The sequence below is a fragment of the Physella acuta genome, unplaced genomic scaffold (genome assembly GCF_028476545.2).
Source record: "Physella acuta isolate Inbredline_101_S28 unplaced genomic scaffold, ASM2847654v3 ptg000969l, whole genome shotgun sequence".
NCBI lineage: Eukaryota > Metazoa > Mollusca > Gastropoda > Physidae > Physella > Physella acuta.
In genome coordinates this window covers 22,140-38,723 of record NW_026732486.1, presented here as the reverse complement: position 1 = coordinate 38,723, position 16,584 = coordinate 22,140, and the positions used below count along the sequence as shown (strand labels likewise).

Sequence of the window (16,584 nt, the reverse complement as noted above, 5' to 3'; positions counted from 1 at the left end):
ATGTGTGTGTGTGTAACCAGCAATGTGTGTGTGTGTGTAACCAGCAATGTGTGTGTGTAACCAGCAATGTGTGTGTGTAACCAGCAATGTGTGTGTGTGTAACCAGCAATGTGTGTGTGTGTAACCAGCAATGTGTGTGTGTGTAACCAGCAATGTGTGTGTGTGTGTGTAACCAGCAATGTGTGTGTGTGTGTAACCAGCAATGTGTGTGTGTAACCAGCAATGTGTGTGTGTGTGTGTAACCAGCAATGTGTGTGTAACCAGCAATGTGTGTGTGTGTAACCAGCAATGTGTGTGTGTGTAACCAGCAATGTGTGTGTGTGTAACCAGCAATGTGTGTGTGTGTAACCAGCAATGTGTGTGTGTAACCAGCAATGTGTGTGTGTGTAACCAGCAATGTGTGTGTGTGTAACCAGCAATGTGTGTGTGTGTGTAACCAGCAATGTGTGTGTGTGTAACCAGCAATGTGTGTGTGTAACCAGCAATGTGTGTGTGTAACCAGCAATGTGTGTGTGTGTAACCAGCAATGTGTGTGTGTGTAACCAGCAATGTGTGTGTGTAACCAGCAATGTGTGTGTGTGTGTAACCAGCAATGTGTGTGTGTGTGTAACCAGCAATGTGTGTGTGTGTAACCAGCAATGTGTGTGTGTGTGTAACCAGCAATGTGTGTGTGTGTAACCAGCAATGTGTGTGTGTGTAACCAGCAATGTGTGTGTGTGTGTAACCAGCAATGTGTGTGTGTGTGTAACCAGCAATGTGTGTGTGTGTGTGTAACCAGCAATGTGTGTGTGTGTGTGTAACCAGCAATGTGTGTGTGTGTGTGTAACCAGCAATGTGTGTGTGTAACCAGCAATGTGTGTGTGTGTGTAACCAGCAGTGTGTGTGTGTAACCAGCAATGTGTGTGTGTGTGTAACCAGCAATGTGTGTGTGTGTAACCAGCAATGTGTGTGTGTGTAACCAGCAATGTGTGTGTGTGTAACCAGCAATGTGTGTGTGTGTAACCAGCAATGTGTGTGTGTGTGTGTAACCAGCAATGTGTGTGTGTGTAACCAGCAATGTGTGTGTGTGTAACCAGCAATGTGTGTGTGTGTAACCAGCAATGTGTGTGTGTGTGTAACCAGCAATGTGTGTGTGTGTGTAACCAGCAATGTGTGTGTGTGTAACCAGCAATGTGTGTGTGTGTAACCAGCAATGTGTGTGTGTAACCAGCAATGTGTGTGTAACCAGCAATGTGTGTGTGTCTAACCAGCAATGTGTGTGTGTGTGTGTAACCAGCAATGTGTGTGTAACCAGCAATGTGTGTGTAACCAGCAATGTGTGTGTGTGTAACCAGCAATGTGTGTGTGTGTAACCAGCAATGTGTGTGTGTGTAACCAGCAATGTGTGTGTGTGTAACCAGCAATGTGTGTGTAACCAGCAATGTGTGTGTGTAACCAGCAATGTGTGTGTGTGTAACCAGCAATGTGTGTGTGTGTAACCAGCAATGTGTGTGTGTGTGTAACCAGCAATGTGTGTGTGTGTGTAACCAGCAATGTGTGTGTGTGTGTAACCAGCAATGTGTGTGTGTGTAACCAGCAATGTGTGTGTGTGTAACCAGCAATGTGTGTGTGTGTAACCAGCAATGTGTGTGTGTGTGTAACCAGCAATGTGTGTGTGTGTGTGTGTAACCAGCAATGTGTGTGTGTGTAACCAGCAATGTGTGTGTGTGTGTGTAACCAGCAATGTGTGTGTGTGTAACCAGCAATGTGTGTGTGTGTAACCAGCAATGTGTGTGTAACCAGCAATGTGTGTGTGTGTAACCAGCAATGTGTGTGTGTGTGTAACCAGCAATGTGTGTGTGTGTGTAACCAGCAATGTGTGTGTGTGTAACCAGCAATGTGTGTGTGTGTGTAACCAGCAATGTGTGTGTGTGTGTAACCAGCAATGTGTGTGTGTGTGTAACCAGCAATGTGTGTGTGTAACCAGCAATGTGTGTGTGTGTAACCAGCAATGTGTGTGTGTGTAACCAGCAATGTGTGTGTGTAACCAGCAATGTGTGTGTGTAACCAGCAATGTGTGTGTGTGTAACCAGCAATGTGTGTGTGTGTAACCAGCAATGTGTGTGTGTGTAACCAGCAATGTGTGTGTGTGTAACCAGCAATGTGTGTGTGTGTAACCAGCAATGTGTGTGTGTGTAACCAGCAATGTGTGTGTGTGTAACCAGCAATGTGTGTGTGTGTGTAACCAGCAATGTGTGTGTGTGTAACCAGCAATGTGTGTGTGTGTAACCAGCAATGTGTGTGTGTGTAACCAGCAATGTGTGTGTAACCAGCAATGTGTGTGTGTGTAACCAGCAATGTGTGTGTGTGTGTAACCAGCAATGTGTGTGTGTGTGTAACCAGCAATGTGTGTGTGTGTAACCAGCAATGTGTGTGTGTGTGTAACCAGCAATGTGTGTGTGTGTGTAACCAGCAATGTGTGTGTGTGTGTAACCAGCAATGTGTGTGTGTAACCAGCAATGTGTGTGTGTGTAACCAGCAATGTGTGTGTGTGTAACCAGCAATGTGTGTGTGTAACCAGCAATGTGTGTGTGTAACCAGCAATGTGTGTGTGTGTAACCAGCAATGTGTGTGTGTGTAACCAGCAATGTGTGTGTGTGTAACCAGCAATGTGTGTGTGTGTAACCAGCAATGTGTGTGTGTGTAACCAGCAATGTGTGTGTGTGTAACCAGCAATGTGTGTGTGTGTAACCAGCAATGTGTGTGTGTGTGTAACCAGCAATGTGTGTGTGTGTAACCAGCAATGTGTGTGTGTGTAACCAGCAATGTGTGTGTGTGTAACCAGCAATGTGTGTGTGTGTAACCAGCAATGTGTGTGTGTGTGTAACCAGCAATGTGTGTGTGTAACCAGCAATGTGTGTGTGTGTAACCAGCAATGTGTGTGTGTGTGTGTAACCAGCAATGTGTGTGTGTGTAACCAGCAATGTGTGTGTGTGTAACCAGCAATGTGTGTGTGTGTGTAACCAGCAATGTGTGTGTGTGTGTGTAACCAGCAATGTGTGTGTGTGTAACCAGCAATGTGTGTGTGTGTAACCAGCAATGTGTGTGTGTGTAACCAGCAATGTGTGTGTGTGTAACCAGCAATGTGTGTGTGTGTGTGTAACCAGCAATGTGTGTGTGTGTAACCAGCAATGTGTGTGTGTGTAACCAGCAATGTGTGTGTGTGTGTAACCAGCAATGTGTGTGTGTGTGTAACCAGCAATGTGTGTGTGTAACCAGCAATGTGTGTGTGTGTGTGTAACCAGCAATGTGTGTGTAACCAGCAATGTGTGTGTGTGTAACCAGCAATGTGTGTGTGTGTAACCAGCAATGTGTGTGTGTGTAACCAGCAATGTGTGTGTGTGTAACCAGCAATGTGTGTGTGTAACCAGCAATGTGTGTGTGTGTAACCAGCAATGTGTGTGTGTGTAACCAGCAATGTGTGTGTGTGTGTAACCAGCAATGTGTGTGTGTGTAACCAGCAATGTGTGTGTGTAACCAGCAATGTGTGTGTGTAACCAGCAATGTGTGTGTGTGTAACCAGCAATGTGTGTGTGTGTAACCAGCAATGTGTGTGTGTAACCAGCAATGTGTGTGTGTGTGTGTAACCAGCAATGTGTGTGTGTAACCAGCAATGTGTGTGTGTAACCAGCAATGTGTGTGTGTGTGTGTAACCAGCAATGTGTGTGTGTGTGTAACCAGCAATGTGTGTGTGTGTGTACAGCAATGTGTGTGTGTGTAACCAGCAATGTGTGTGTGTGTGTGTGTAACCAGCAATGTGTGTGTGTGTGTGTAACCAGCAATGTGTGTGTGTGTAACCAGCAATGTGTGTGTGTGTGTGTGTAACCAGCAATGTGTGTGTGTGTAACCAGCAATGTGTGTGTGTGTGTAACCAGCAATGTGTGTGTGTGTGTAACCAGCAATGTGTGTGTGTGTGTAACCAGCAATGTGTGTGTGTGTGTAACCAGCAATGTGTGTGTGTGTGTAACCAGCAATGTGTGTGTGTGTAACCAGCAATGTGTGTGTGTGTAACCAGCAATGTGTGTGTGTGTGTAACCAGCAATGTGTGTGTGTGTGTAACCATCAATGTGTGTGTGTGTGTAACCAGCAATGTGTGTGTGTGTGTAACCAGCAATGTGTGTGTGTGTGTAACCAGCAATGTGTGTGTGTGTGTAACCAGCAATGTGTGTGTGTAACCAGCAATGTGTGTGTGTGTGTAACCAGCAATGTGTGTGTGTAACCAGCAATGTGTGTGTGTGTAACCAGCAATGTGTGTGTGTGTGTGTGTAACCAGCAATGTGTGTGTGTGTGTAACCAGCAATGTGTGTGTGTGTAACCAGCAATGTGTGTGTGTGTGTAACCAGCAATGTGTGTGTGTGTGTGTAACCAGCAATGTGTGTGTGTAACCAGCAATGTGTGTGTGTGTGTGTAACCAGCAATGTGTGTGTGTAACCAGCAATGTGTGTGTGTAACCAGCAATGTGTGTGTGTGTGTAACCAGCAATGTGTGTGTGTGTGTAACCAGCAATGTGTGTGTGTGTAACCAGCAATGTGTGTGTAACCAGCAATGTGTGTGTGTGTAACCAGCAATGTGTGTGTGTGTAACCAGCAATGTGTGTGTGTGTGTAACCAGCAATGTGTGTGTGTAACCAGCAATGTGTGTGTGTAACCAGCAATGTGTGTGTGTGTAACCAGCAATGTGTGTGTGTGTAACCAGCAATGTGTGTGTGTGTAACCAGCAATGTGTGTGTGTGTGTGTAACCAGCAATGTGTGTGTGTGTAACCAGCAATGTGTGTGTGTGTGTAACCAGCAATGTGTGTGTGTGTGTAACCAGCAATGTGTGTGTGTGTGTAACCAGCAATGTGTGTGTGTGTGTAACCAGCAATGTGTGTGTGTGTAACCAGCAATGTGTGTGTGTGTGTAACCAGCAATGTGTGTGTGTGTAACCAGCAATGTGTGTGTGTGTAACCAGCAATGTGTGTGTGTGTGTAACCAGCAATGTGTGTGTGTGTGTAACCAGCAATGTGTGTGTGTGTGTGTAACCAGCAATGTGTGTGTGTGTGTGTAACCAGCAATGTGTGTGTGTGTGTGTAACCAGCAATGTGTGTGTGTAACCAGCAATGTGTGTGTGTGTGTAACCAGCAGTGTGTGTGTGTAACCAGCAATGTGTGTGTGTGTGTAACCAGCAATGTGTGTGTGTGTAACCAGCAATGTGTGTGTGTGTAACCAGCAATGTGTGTGTGTGTAACCAGCAATGTGTGTGTGTGTAACCAGCAATGTGTGTGTGTGTGTGTAACCAGCAATGTGTGTGTGTGTAACCAGCAATGTGTGTGTGTGTAACCAGCAATGTGTGTGTGTGTAACCAGCAATGTGTGTGTGTGTGTAACCAGCAATGTGTGTGTGTGTGTAACCAGCAATGTGTGTGTGTGTAACCAGCAATGTGTGTGTGTGTAACCAGCAATGTGTGTGTGTAACCAGCAATGTGTGTGTAACCAGCAATGTGTGTGTGTCTAACCAGCAATGTGTGTGTGTGTGTGTAACCAGCAATGTGTGTGTAACCAGCAATGTGTGTGTAACCAGCAATGTGTGTGTGTGTAACCAGCAATGTGTGTGTGTGTAACCAGCAATGTGTGTGTGTGTAACCAGCAATGTGTGTGTGTGTAACCAGCAATGTGTGTGTAACCAGCAATGTGTGTGTGTAACCAGCAATGTGTGTGTGTGTAACCAGCAATGTGTGTGTGTGTAACCAGCAATGTGTGTGTGTGTGTAACCAGCAATGTGTGTGTGTGTGTAACCAGCAATGTGTGTGTGTGTGTAACCAGCAATGTGTGTGTGTGTAACCAGCAATGTGTGTGTGTGTAACCAGCAATGTGTGTGTGTGTAACCAGCAATGTGTGTGTGTGTGTAACCAGCAATGTGTGTGTGTGTGTGTGTAACCAGCAATGTGTGTGTGTGTAACCAGCAATGTGTGTGTGTGTGTGTAACCAGCAATGTGTGTGTGTGTAACCAGCAATGTGTGTGTGTGTAACCAGCAATGTGTGTGTAACCAGCAATGTGTGTGTGTGTAACCAGCAATGTGTGTGTGTGTGTAACCAGCAATGTGTGTGTGTGTGTAACCAGCAATGTGTGTGTGTGTAACCAGCAATGTGTGTGTGTGTGTAACCAGCAATGTGTGTGTGTGTGTAACCAGCAATGTGTGTGTGTGTGTAACCAGCAATGTGTGTGTGTAACCAGCAATGTGTGTGTGTGTAACCAGCAATGTGTGTGTGTGTAACCAGCAATGTGTGTGTGTAACCAGCAATGTGTGTGTGTAACCAGCAATGTGTGTGTGTGTAACCAGCAATGTGTGTGTGTGTAACCAGCAATGTGTGTGTGTGTAACCAGCAATGTGTGTGTGTGTAACCAGCAATGTGTGTGTGTGTGTAACCAGCAATGTGTGTGTGTGTAACCAGCAATGTGTGTGTGTGTAACCAGCAATGTGTGTGTGTGTAACCAGCAATGTGTGTGTGTGTAACCAGCAATGTGTGTGTGTGTAACCAGCAATGTGTGTGTGTGTAACCAGCAATGTGTGTGTGTGTAACCAGCAATGTGTGTGTGTGTGTAACCAGCAATGTGTGTGTGTGTAACCAGCAATGTGTGTGTGTGTAACCAGCAATGTGTGTGTGTGTAACCAGCAATGTGTGTGTGTGTAACCAGCAATGTGTGTGTGTGTGTAACCAGCAATGTGTGTGTGTAACCAGCAATGTGTGTGTGTGTAACCAGCAATGTGTGTGTGTGTGTGTAACCAGCAATGTGTGTGTGTGTAACCAGCAATGTGTGTGTGTGTAACCAGCAATGTGTGTGTGTGTGTAACCAGCAATGTGTGTGTGTGTGTGTAACCAGCAATGTGTGTGTGTGTAACCAGCAATGTGTGTGTGTGTAACCAGCAATGTGTGTGTGTGTAACCAGCAATGTGTGTGTGTGTAACCAGCAATGTGTGTGTGTGTGTGTAACCAGCAATGTGTGTGTGTGTAACCAGCAATGTGTGTGTGTGTAACCAGCAATGTGTGTGTGTGTGTAACCAGCAATGTGTGTGTGTGTGTAACCAGCAATGTGTGTGTGTAACCAGCAATGTGTGTGTGTGTGTGTAACCAGCAATGTGTGTGTAACCAGCAATGTGTGTGTGTGTAACCAGCAATGTGTGTGTGTGTAACCAGCAATGTGTGTGTGTGTAACCAGCAATGTGTGTGTGTGTAACCAGCAATGTGTGTGTGTAACCAGCAATGTGTGTGTGTGTAACCAGCAATGTGTGTGTGTGTAACCAGCAATGTGTGTGTGTGTGTAACCAGCAATGTGTGTGTGTGTAACCAGCAATGTGTGTGTGTAACCAGCAATGTGTGTGTGTAACCAGCAATGTGTGTGTGTGTAACCAGCAATGTGTGTGTGTGTAACCAGCAATGTGTGTGTGTGTGTAACCAGCAATGTGTGTGTGTGTGTAACCAGCAATGTGTGTGTGTGTAACCAGCAATGTGTGTGTGTAACCATCAATGTGTGTGTGTGTGTAACCAGCAATGTGTGTGTGTGTGTAACCAGCAATGTGTGTGTGTGTGTAACCAGCAATGTGTGTGTGTAACCATCAATGTGTGTGTGTGTGTAACCAGCAATGTGTGTGTGTGTGTAACCAGCAATGTGTGTGTGTGTGTAACCAGCAATGTGTGTGTGTGTGTAACCAGCAATGTGTGTGTGTAACCAGCAATGTGTGTGTGTGTGTAACCAGCAATGTGTGTGTGTAACCAGCAATGTGTGTGTGTGTAACCAGCAATGTGTGTGTGTGTGTGTAACCAGCAATGTGTGTGTGTGTGTAACCAGCAATGTGTGTGTGTGTAACCAGCAATGTGTGTGTGTGTGTAACCAGCAATGTGTGTGTGTGTGTGTAACCAGCAATGTGTGTGTGTAACCAGCAATGTGTGTGTGTGTGTGTAACCAGCAATGTGTGTGTGTAACCAGCAATGTGTGTGTGTAACCAGCAATGTGTGTGTGTGTGTGTAACCAGCAATGTGTGTGTGTGTGTGTAACCAGCAATGTGTGTGTGTGTGTAACCAGCAATGTGTGTGTGTGTGTAACCAGCAATGTGTGTGTGTAACCAGCAATGTGTGTGTGTAACCAGCAATGTGTGTGTGTGTGTAACCAGCAATGTGTGTGTGTGTAACCAGCAATGTGTGTGTGTGTAACCAGCAATGTGTGTGTGTGTGTGTAACCAGCAATGTGTGTGTGTGTAACCAGCAATGTGTGTGTGTGTGTAACCAGCAATGTGTGTGTGTGTAACCAGCAATGTGTGTGTGTGTGTAACCAGCAATGTGTGTGTGTGTGTAACCAGCAATGTGTGTGTGTGTGTAACCAGCAATGTGTGTGTGTGTAACCAGCAATGTGTGTGTGTGTAACCAGCAATGTGTGTGTGTGTGTAACCAGCAATGTGTGTGTGTGTGTAACCATCAATGTGTGTGTGTGTGTAACCAGCAATGTGTGTGTGTGTGTAACCAGCAATGTGTGTGTGTGTGTAACCAGCAATGTGTGTGTGTGTGTAACCAGCAATGTGTGTGTGTAACCAGCAATGTGTGTGTGTGTGTAACCAGCAATGTGTGTGTGTAACCAGCAATGTGTGTGTGTGTAACCAGCAATGTGTGTGTGTGTGTGTAACCAGCAATGTGTGTGTGTGTGTAACCAGCAATGTGTGTGTGTGTAACCAGCAATGTGTGTGTGTGTGTAACCAGCAATGTGTGTGTGTGTGTGTAACCAGCAATGTGTGTGTGTAACCAGCAATGTGTGTGTGTGTGTGTAACCAGCAATGTGTGTGTGTAACCAGCAATGTGTGTGTGTAACCAGCAATGTGTGTGTGTGTGTGTAACCAGCAATGTGTGTGTGTGTGTAACCAGCAATGTGTGTGTGTGTGTAACCAGCAATGTGTGTGTGTAACCAGCAATGTGTGTGTGTAACCAGCAATGTGTGTGTGTGTAACCAGCAATGTGTGTGTGTGTAACCAGCAATGTGTGTGTGTGTAACCAGCAATGTGTGTGTGTGTGTGTAACCAGCAATGTGTGTGTGTGTAACCAGCAATGTGTGTGTGTGTGTAACCAGCAATGTGTGTGTGTGTGTAACCAGCAATGTGTGTGTGTGTGTAACCAGCAATGTGTGTGTGTGTAACCAGCAATGTGTGTGTGTGTGTAACCAGCAATGTGTGTGTGTGTGTGTAACCAGCAATGTGTGTGTGTAACCAGCAATGTGTGTGTGTGTAACCAGCAGTGTGTGTGTGTAACCAGCAATGTGTGTGTGTGTGTAACCAGCAATGTGTGTGTGTGTAACCAGCAATGTGTGTGTGTGTAACCAGCAATGTGTGTGTGTGTAACCAGCAATGTGTGTGTGTGTAACCAGCAATGTGTGTGTGTGTGTGTAACCAGCAATGTGTGTGTGTGTAACCAGCAATGTGTGTGTGTGTAACCAGCAATGTGTGTGTGTGTAACCAGCAATGTGTGTGTGTGTGTAACCAGCAATGTGTGTGTGTGTGTAACCAGCAATGTGTGTGTGTGTAACCAGCAATGTGTGTGTGTGTAACCAGCAATGTGTGTGTGTAACCAGCAATGTGTGTGTAACCAGCAATGTGTGTGTGTCTAACCAGCAATGTGTGTGTGTGTGTGTAACCAGCAATGTGTGTGTAACCAGCAATGTGTGTGTGTGTAACCAGCAATGTGTGTGTGTGTAACCAGCAATGTGTGTGTGTGTAACCAGCAATGTGTGTGTGTGTAACCAGCAATGTGTGTGTAACCAGCAATGTGTGTGTGTAACCAGCAATGTGTGTGTGTGTAACCAGCAATGTGTGTGTGTGTAACCAGCAATGTGTGTGTGTGTGTAACCAGCAATGTGTGTGTGTGTAACCAGCAATGTGTGTGTGTGTGTAACCAGCAATGTGTGTGTGTGTAACCAGCAATGTGTGTGTGTGTAACCAGCAATGTGTGTGTGTGTGTAACCAGCAATGTGTGTGTGTGTGTGTGTAACCAGCAATGTGTGTGTGTGTAACCAGCAATGTGTGTGTGTGTGTGTAACCAGCAATGTGTGTGTGTGTAACCAGCAATGTGTGTGTGTGTAACCAGCAATGTGTGTGTAACCAGCAATGTGTGTGTGTGTAACCAGCAATGTGTGTGTGTGTGTAACCAGCAATGTGTGTGTAACCAGCAATGTGTGTGTGTGTAACCAGCAATGTGTGTGTGTGTGTAACCAGCAATGTGTGTGTGTGTGTAACCAGCAATGTGTGTGTGTGTGTAACCAGCAATGTGTGTGTGTAACCAGCAATGTGTGTGTGTGTAACCAGCAATGTGTGTGTGTGTAACCAGCAATGTGTGTGTGTAACCAGCAATGTGTGTGTGTAACCAGCAATGTGTGTGTGTGTAACCAGCAATGTGTGTGTGTGTAACCAGCAATGTGTGTGTGTGTAACCAGCAATGTGTGTGTGTGTAACCAGCAATGTGTGTGTGTGTGTAACCAGCAATGTGTGTGTGTGTAACCAGCAATGTGTGTGTGTGTGTAACCAGCAATGTGTGTGTGTGTAACCAGCAATGTGTGTGTGTGTAACCAGCAATGTGTGTGTGTAACCAGCAATGTGTGTGTGTGTAACCAGCAATGTGTGTGTGTGTGTGTAACCAGCAATGTGTGTGTGTGTAACCAGCAATGTGTGTGTGTGTAACCAGCAATGTGTGTGTGTGTAACCAGCAATGTGTGTGTGTGTGTGTAACCAGCAATGTGTGTGTGTGTAACCAGCAATGTGTGTGTGTGTAACCAGCAATGTGTGTGTGTGTAACCAGCAATGTGTGTGTGTGTGTAACCAGCAATGTGTGTGTGTGTGTAACCAGCAATGTGTGTGTGTGTGTAACCAGCAATGTGTGTGTGTGTAACCAGCAATGTGTGTGTGTGTAACCAGCAATGTGTGTGTGTGTAACCAGCAATGTGTGTGTGTGTAACCAGCAATGTGTGTGTGTGTAACCAGCAATGTGTGTGTGTGTGTGTAACCAGCAATGTGTGTGTGTAACCAGCAATGTGTGTGTAACCAGCAATGTGTGTGTGTGTAACCAGCAATGTGTGTGTGTGTAACCAGCAATGTGTGTGTGTGTAACCAGCAATGTGTGTGTGTAACCAGCAATGTGTGTGTGTGTAACCAGCAATGTGTGTGTGTGTGTAACCAGCAATGTGTGTGTGTAACCAGCAATGTGTGTGTGTAACCAGCAATGTGTGTGTGTGTAACCAGCAATGTGTGTGTGTGTAACCAGCAATGTGTGTGTGTGTGTAACCAGCAATGTGTGTGTGTGTGTAACCAGCAATGTGTGTGTGTGTGTAACCAGCAATGTGTGTGTGTGTAACCAGCAATGTGTGTGTGTGTGTAACCAGCAATGTGTGTGTGTGTAACCAGCAATGTGTGTGTAACCAGCAATGTGTGTGTGTGTAACCAGCAATGTGTGTGTGTGTAACCAGCAATGTGTGTGTGTAACCAGCAATGTGTGTGTGTGTCTAACCAGCAATGTGTGTGTGTCTAACCAGCAATGTGTGTGTGTGTGTAACCAGCAATGTGTGTGTGTGTAACCATCTGTTGTTTGGTTGACAGAGAGCACACTTCAAGTACTGAAGCTGAGCCTTGCTGAGTTCTCCCTCCCCAAGTTCTACCAGTTGTTTGGCATCAGCACAGTGAAATCTGCCGCTGTCAGCGCCTTTAGAACCAGCTTTAGACCAGGTGATCGTTCTTTCACCACATCTCCTCCAGAAAATGAGAAAATGCCTCTCAGTTCACTTGAAGCCATAGCTAAACTTTTGTTAAACCACAGGCTTGTAGTCTTACATTTAAAGCTAAACTTTAGTTAAACCACAAGATTGTAGTCTTACATTTAAAGCTAAACTATTGTTAAACCACAGGCTTGTATGAAAGACATTCCAAATTGTGATTGGCTTCAGCAGTGGACAGATCTAGCCAGAAGGTTTGTACATTCCTAACTCAACACATCTGTCTGCTATCTGTCTGCATTATCTGTATGCATTATCTGTCTGAATCATCTGTCTGCCATATGCTCTAACACATCTGTCTGCCATAGGGTCTAACATATCATCTGTCTGACACATCATCTGTCTGACACATGGTCGACATATCATTTGTCTGACACATCATCTGTCTGACACATCTGTCTGACACATCATCTGTCAGACACATCATCTGTCTGACACATGGTCTAACATCATCTGTCTGACACATCATCTGTCTGACACATCATCTGTCTGACACATCATCTGTCTGACACATCATCTGTCTGACACATGGTCTGACATATCATTTGTCTGACACATCATCTGTCTGACACATCATCTGTCTGACACATCATCTATCATCTGTCTAACACATCATCTGTCTGACATATCATTTGTCTGACACATGTTTTTCAATGTTTTCTGTGTGATAACTTGGACTATTGGATCAAATTTTCTGACACCCCCCCCCCCCCCCCCCTCCCAACAGATTTGCCTTCCAGTATAACCCAGCCCTCCAACCTAGAGCCATTATTGTGTTTGGTTGTATCAGCAAAAGTGTTGTGGATTCTGAGGTCAAGCAGTTGCTCAAGATTATGATGAAGGTCAGGGACATTTTTGTGAGTACATTCTCAGTGGTTCACCCTTTGCTTTTAAATAGTTTTTGATTCACTGGACCCACAGTTAACCATTAATGTCCCGTAACGCCCGCTGCCGCCCGACACCGTTAATGTCCCGTAACGCCCGCTGCCGCCCGCTTAAAATACGCATAGAAAAATTAAATTTGTTTCATTAAAATTTGGCCTACAAATCCTAATTTTTAACTAAACAGGAAGTCGGATAGTTTCACCATCCTTTTCCGGTCTTATAATTTCAATGGCGCTTTTGAAAGATAAAAAATAATAGCTTCTTTCGATCTCGAAATTTTAGACTCATCTGTCCTTTTTTTAGTAGATTTAATGTTAAAAATAAAATAAAATAATGCCTCTAAACGTATCTAGGCATGTATTTTATGAATTATTTATCTTAAACATAACCAAATTGATATTTAACTGTTAAATTCGATGCTTAGTTGTTTAGACAAAAATAAATAAAGTTGACTATCGAAAATGACCTGTTTTGAATTTTCTCCGACATTTTTTATTTTTTTACTGTACTTTTACCGAATATAATATATTCTATTTAATACTGTTGGAAAGCCAGGTTTATTCCCAACATTAAGCAGTAGTTTTTATCTTAATTTTCAATTTCATTTAGACAAAAACAAATATTTTGTGAAACTATTCACTTGATCATACAGAGTTATGCTCCTTACATTGGGCCGTCATGGGTGGAGTTTTGGTAGAATGAATGGGACATTAATGGTTAAACACTGGACCCACACTTAAACACTGGACCCACAGTTAAACACTGACCCACACTTAAACACTGACCCACACTTAAACACTGGACCCACACTTAAACACTGGACCCACACTTAAACACTGGAATCACACTTAAACACTGACCCACACTTAAACACTGGACCCACACTTAAACACTGGACCCACACTTAAACACTGGAATCACACTTAAACACTGACCCACACTTAAACACTGGACCCACACTTCACTATAACCTCTTATGCACTTTTTACTTTGTAGTTGTAGATTAGTTGATTAAATTGATGTTGATTCAATTCCTCTTTTGCCCATTGAGTGTAACACTTTGTGGCTCATATTCTATTCAATTGTTCTTTTATTTTTTTATCAGAGGACTTTTTCTAAAATTTTGGTTTAAGTTCTGTTTTTTATTGTTTAGATTTTGTCTTTTGTATGTGTTTTCCCACTTTTGATTAATTTACATTTCTGAAAAAAAATATCTGGGTTTAGCTCCTGGCCATATGTAAAAAAAAAATTTGGAAAATGTTTTAGCATCACCATAATTTGTAGCAGCTTATTCCAAAAGAGAAAGTGATTCAATTGTATTGAGTTCACGTTTAAGAATGAACCCCTTTTTTACAGACAATTTGTTTTAGTAACCACTCCATCATGTAGCAAGTATTTCAAGCATGTGAGCATATTTCTCCAGTGCTTAAACTTGATAGCAACATTTCTATCAGCTTAATACTAACTCAGCCCACAGCAGTACTGATGTATGTGTTATGTTTTTAAGGCTCTGGAGTCCTACATGGATTTAACCTTGATAGAAGCTGTTGTTATGTGCCTGACCAGATTACAGCCAATGTTGAAACCTGTAAGTATGACAAGCCTTAATATTGATAGGGCTCTCAAAATATATCCATAAGCAATGTTGGAGATATTGCCAGCAATTGGTGGTGGATGTGGCAGTGGATATGGCAGTTGGTAGTAGATTTGGTAGTTGGTACAGCAGTTGGTAGTAGCTTTGGCAGTTGGTACAGGAGTTGGTGGTGGATATGGCAGTTGGTACAGGAGTTGGTAGTAGCTTTGGCAGTTGGTACAGGAGTTGGTAGTAGCTTTGGCAGTTGGTACAGGAGTTGGTGGTGGATATGGCAGTTGGTACAGGAGTTGGTGGTGGATATGGCAGTTGGTACAGGAGTTGGTGGTGGATATGGCAGTTGGTACAGCAGTTGGTAGTAGCTTTGGCAGTTGGTACAGGAGTTGGTAGTAGCTTTGGCAGTTGGTACAGGAGTTGGTAGTAGCTTTGACAGTTGGTACAGGAGTTGGTAGTAGCTTTGACAGTTGGTACAGGAGTTGGTAGTAGCTTTGGCAGTTGGTACAGCAGTTGGTAGTAGCTTTGACAGTTGGTACAGGAGTTGGTAGTAGCTTTGACAGTTGGTAGTAGCTTTGACAGTTGGTAGTAGCTTTGGCAGTTGGTACAGCAGTTGGTAGTAGCTTTGGCAGTTGGTACAGGAGTTGGTAGTAGCTTTGGCAGTTGGTACAGGAGTTGGTAGTAGCTTTGACAGTTGGTACAGGAGTTGGTAGTAGCTTTGGCAGTTGGTACAGCAGTTGGTAGTAGCTTTGACAGTTGGTACAGGAGTTGGTAGTAGCTTTGACAGTTGGTAGTAGCTTTGACAGTTGGTAGTAGCTTTGGCAGTTGGTACAGCAGTTGGTAGTAGCTTTGGCAGTTGGTACAGGAGTTGGTAGTAGCTTTGGCAGTTGGTACAGGAGTTGGTAGTAGCTTTGGCAGTTGGTACAGGAGTTGGTGGTGGATATGGCAGTTGGTACAGCAGTTGGTAGTAGCTTTGGCAGTTGGTACAGGAGTTGGTAGTAGCTTTGGCAGTTGGTACAGGAGTTGGTGGTAGCTTTGGCAGTTGGTACAGGAGTTGGTGATGGATATGGCAGTTGGTACAGCAGTTGGTAGTAGCTTTGACAGTTGGTACAGGAGTTGGTAGTAGCTTTGGCAGTTGGTACAGGAGTTGGTAGTAGCTTTGACAGTTGGTAGTAGCTTTGGCAGTTGGTACAGGAGTTGGTGGTGGATATGGCAGTTGGTACAGCAGTTGGTAGTAGCTTTGACAGTTGGTACAGGAGTTGGTAGTAGCTTTGGCAGTTGGTACAGGAGTTGGTGGTGGATATGGCAGTTGGTACAGCAGTTGGTAGTAGCTTTGACAGTTGGTACAGGAGTTGGTAGTAGCTTTGACAGTTGGTAGTAGCTTTGACAGTTGGTAGTAGCTTTGGCAGTTGGTACAGCAGTTGGCAGTCCATACAAAGCTGGGGATCATAGTGTGAAGGTCACTAATAGTTTCTAAAATTTTCCAGGACTCTCCAATCCACAAATTCCTCTTTTGGGTGGCCATATCTGTACTCCAGTTGGATGAGGTGTCACTCTACGCTGCTGGGCTGGGTCTCTTGGAGCAGAATCTACACACCTTGGACAACACTGGATTGTTTGAACACAAGGTATGTCATTTAGAGACACTCACTACCATCTGCCTCTAGAGACACTAGCTTTCACTAGAGACTACAACACTGCTCTCATTGTATTCCCAGAGCTTGGAGCGTGTCATGATGAGTGCCAGAGATCCTTTAGAATGGCACTTTAAACAACTGGATCATGACATGGGCCTCAGCTTTCAGACCAACTTCAACTTTGCCTTGGTCGGACATCTGCTCAAAGGTAGTACACACATTTTTTCTGCTTTCATTTTTGCATTATAAAAATATTTTGCTTAACAACACCCAATTTTGTTTCTTCTCTGTTTGCTTTTAAGTCAAATATAATGTATCTTGGTAGTGTTTCACTTATTCATTTAGCAAAACATGTCATTACTATTGACTGTCATGTGACCTATGGTGTGACTGTCATGTGACCCATGGCGTGACTGTCATGTGACCCATGGCGTGACTGTCATGTGACCCATGGCGTGACTACCATGTGACCCATGGTGTGACTGTCATGTGACCCATGGCGTGACTGTCATGTGACCCATGGCGTGACTGTCATGTGACCCATGGCGTGACTGTCATGTGACCCATGGCGTGACTGTCATGTGACCCATGGTGTGACTGTCATGTGACCCATGGCGTGACTACCATGTGACCCATGGTGTGACTGTCATGTGACCCATG

The 16,584-nt window shown here is 44.3% G+C and overlaps 1 protein-coding gene across 1 annotated transcript in view; it reads left to right on the top strand.

Moving 5' to 3' along the window:
- Positions 1 to 16,584, top strand: part of LOC131954012 (neurofibromin) — a 90,329-nt gene that overhangs the window by 61,275 nt on the left and 12,470 nt on the right. The window contains exons 49-54 of the mRNA XM_059317490.1: positions 11,645 to 11,865; positions 11,950 to 12,011; positions 12,545 to 12,659; positions 14,210 to 14,290; positions 15,775 to 15,915; positions 16,006 to 16,132. Of these exons, the coding sequence (XP_059173473.1) occupies positions 11,645 to 11,865; positions 11,950 to 12,011; positions 12,545 to 12,659; positions 14,210 to 14,290; positions 15,775 to 15,915; positions 16,006 to 16,132 (747 nt within the window). The remainder of the gene's footprint in view (positions 1 to 11,644; positions 11,866 to 11,949; positions 12,012 to 12,544; positions 12,660 to 14,209; positions 14,291 to 15,774; positions 15,916 to 16,005; positions 16,133 to 16,584) is intronic.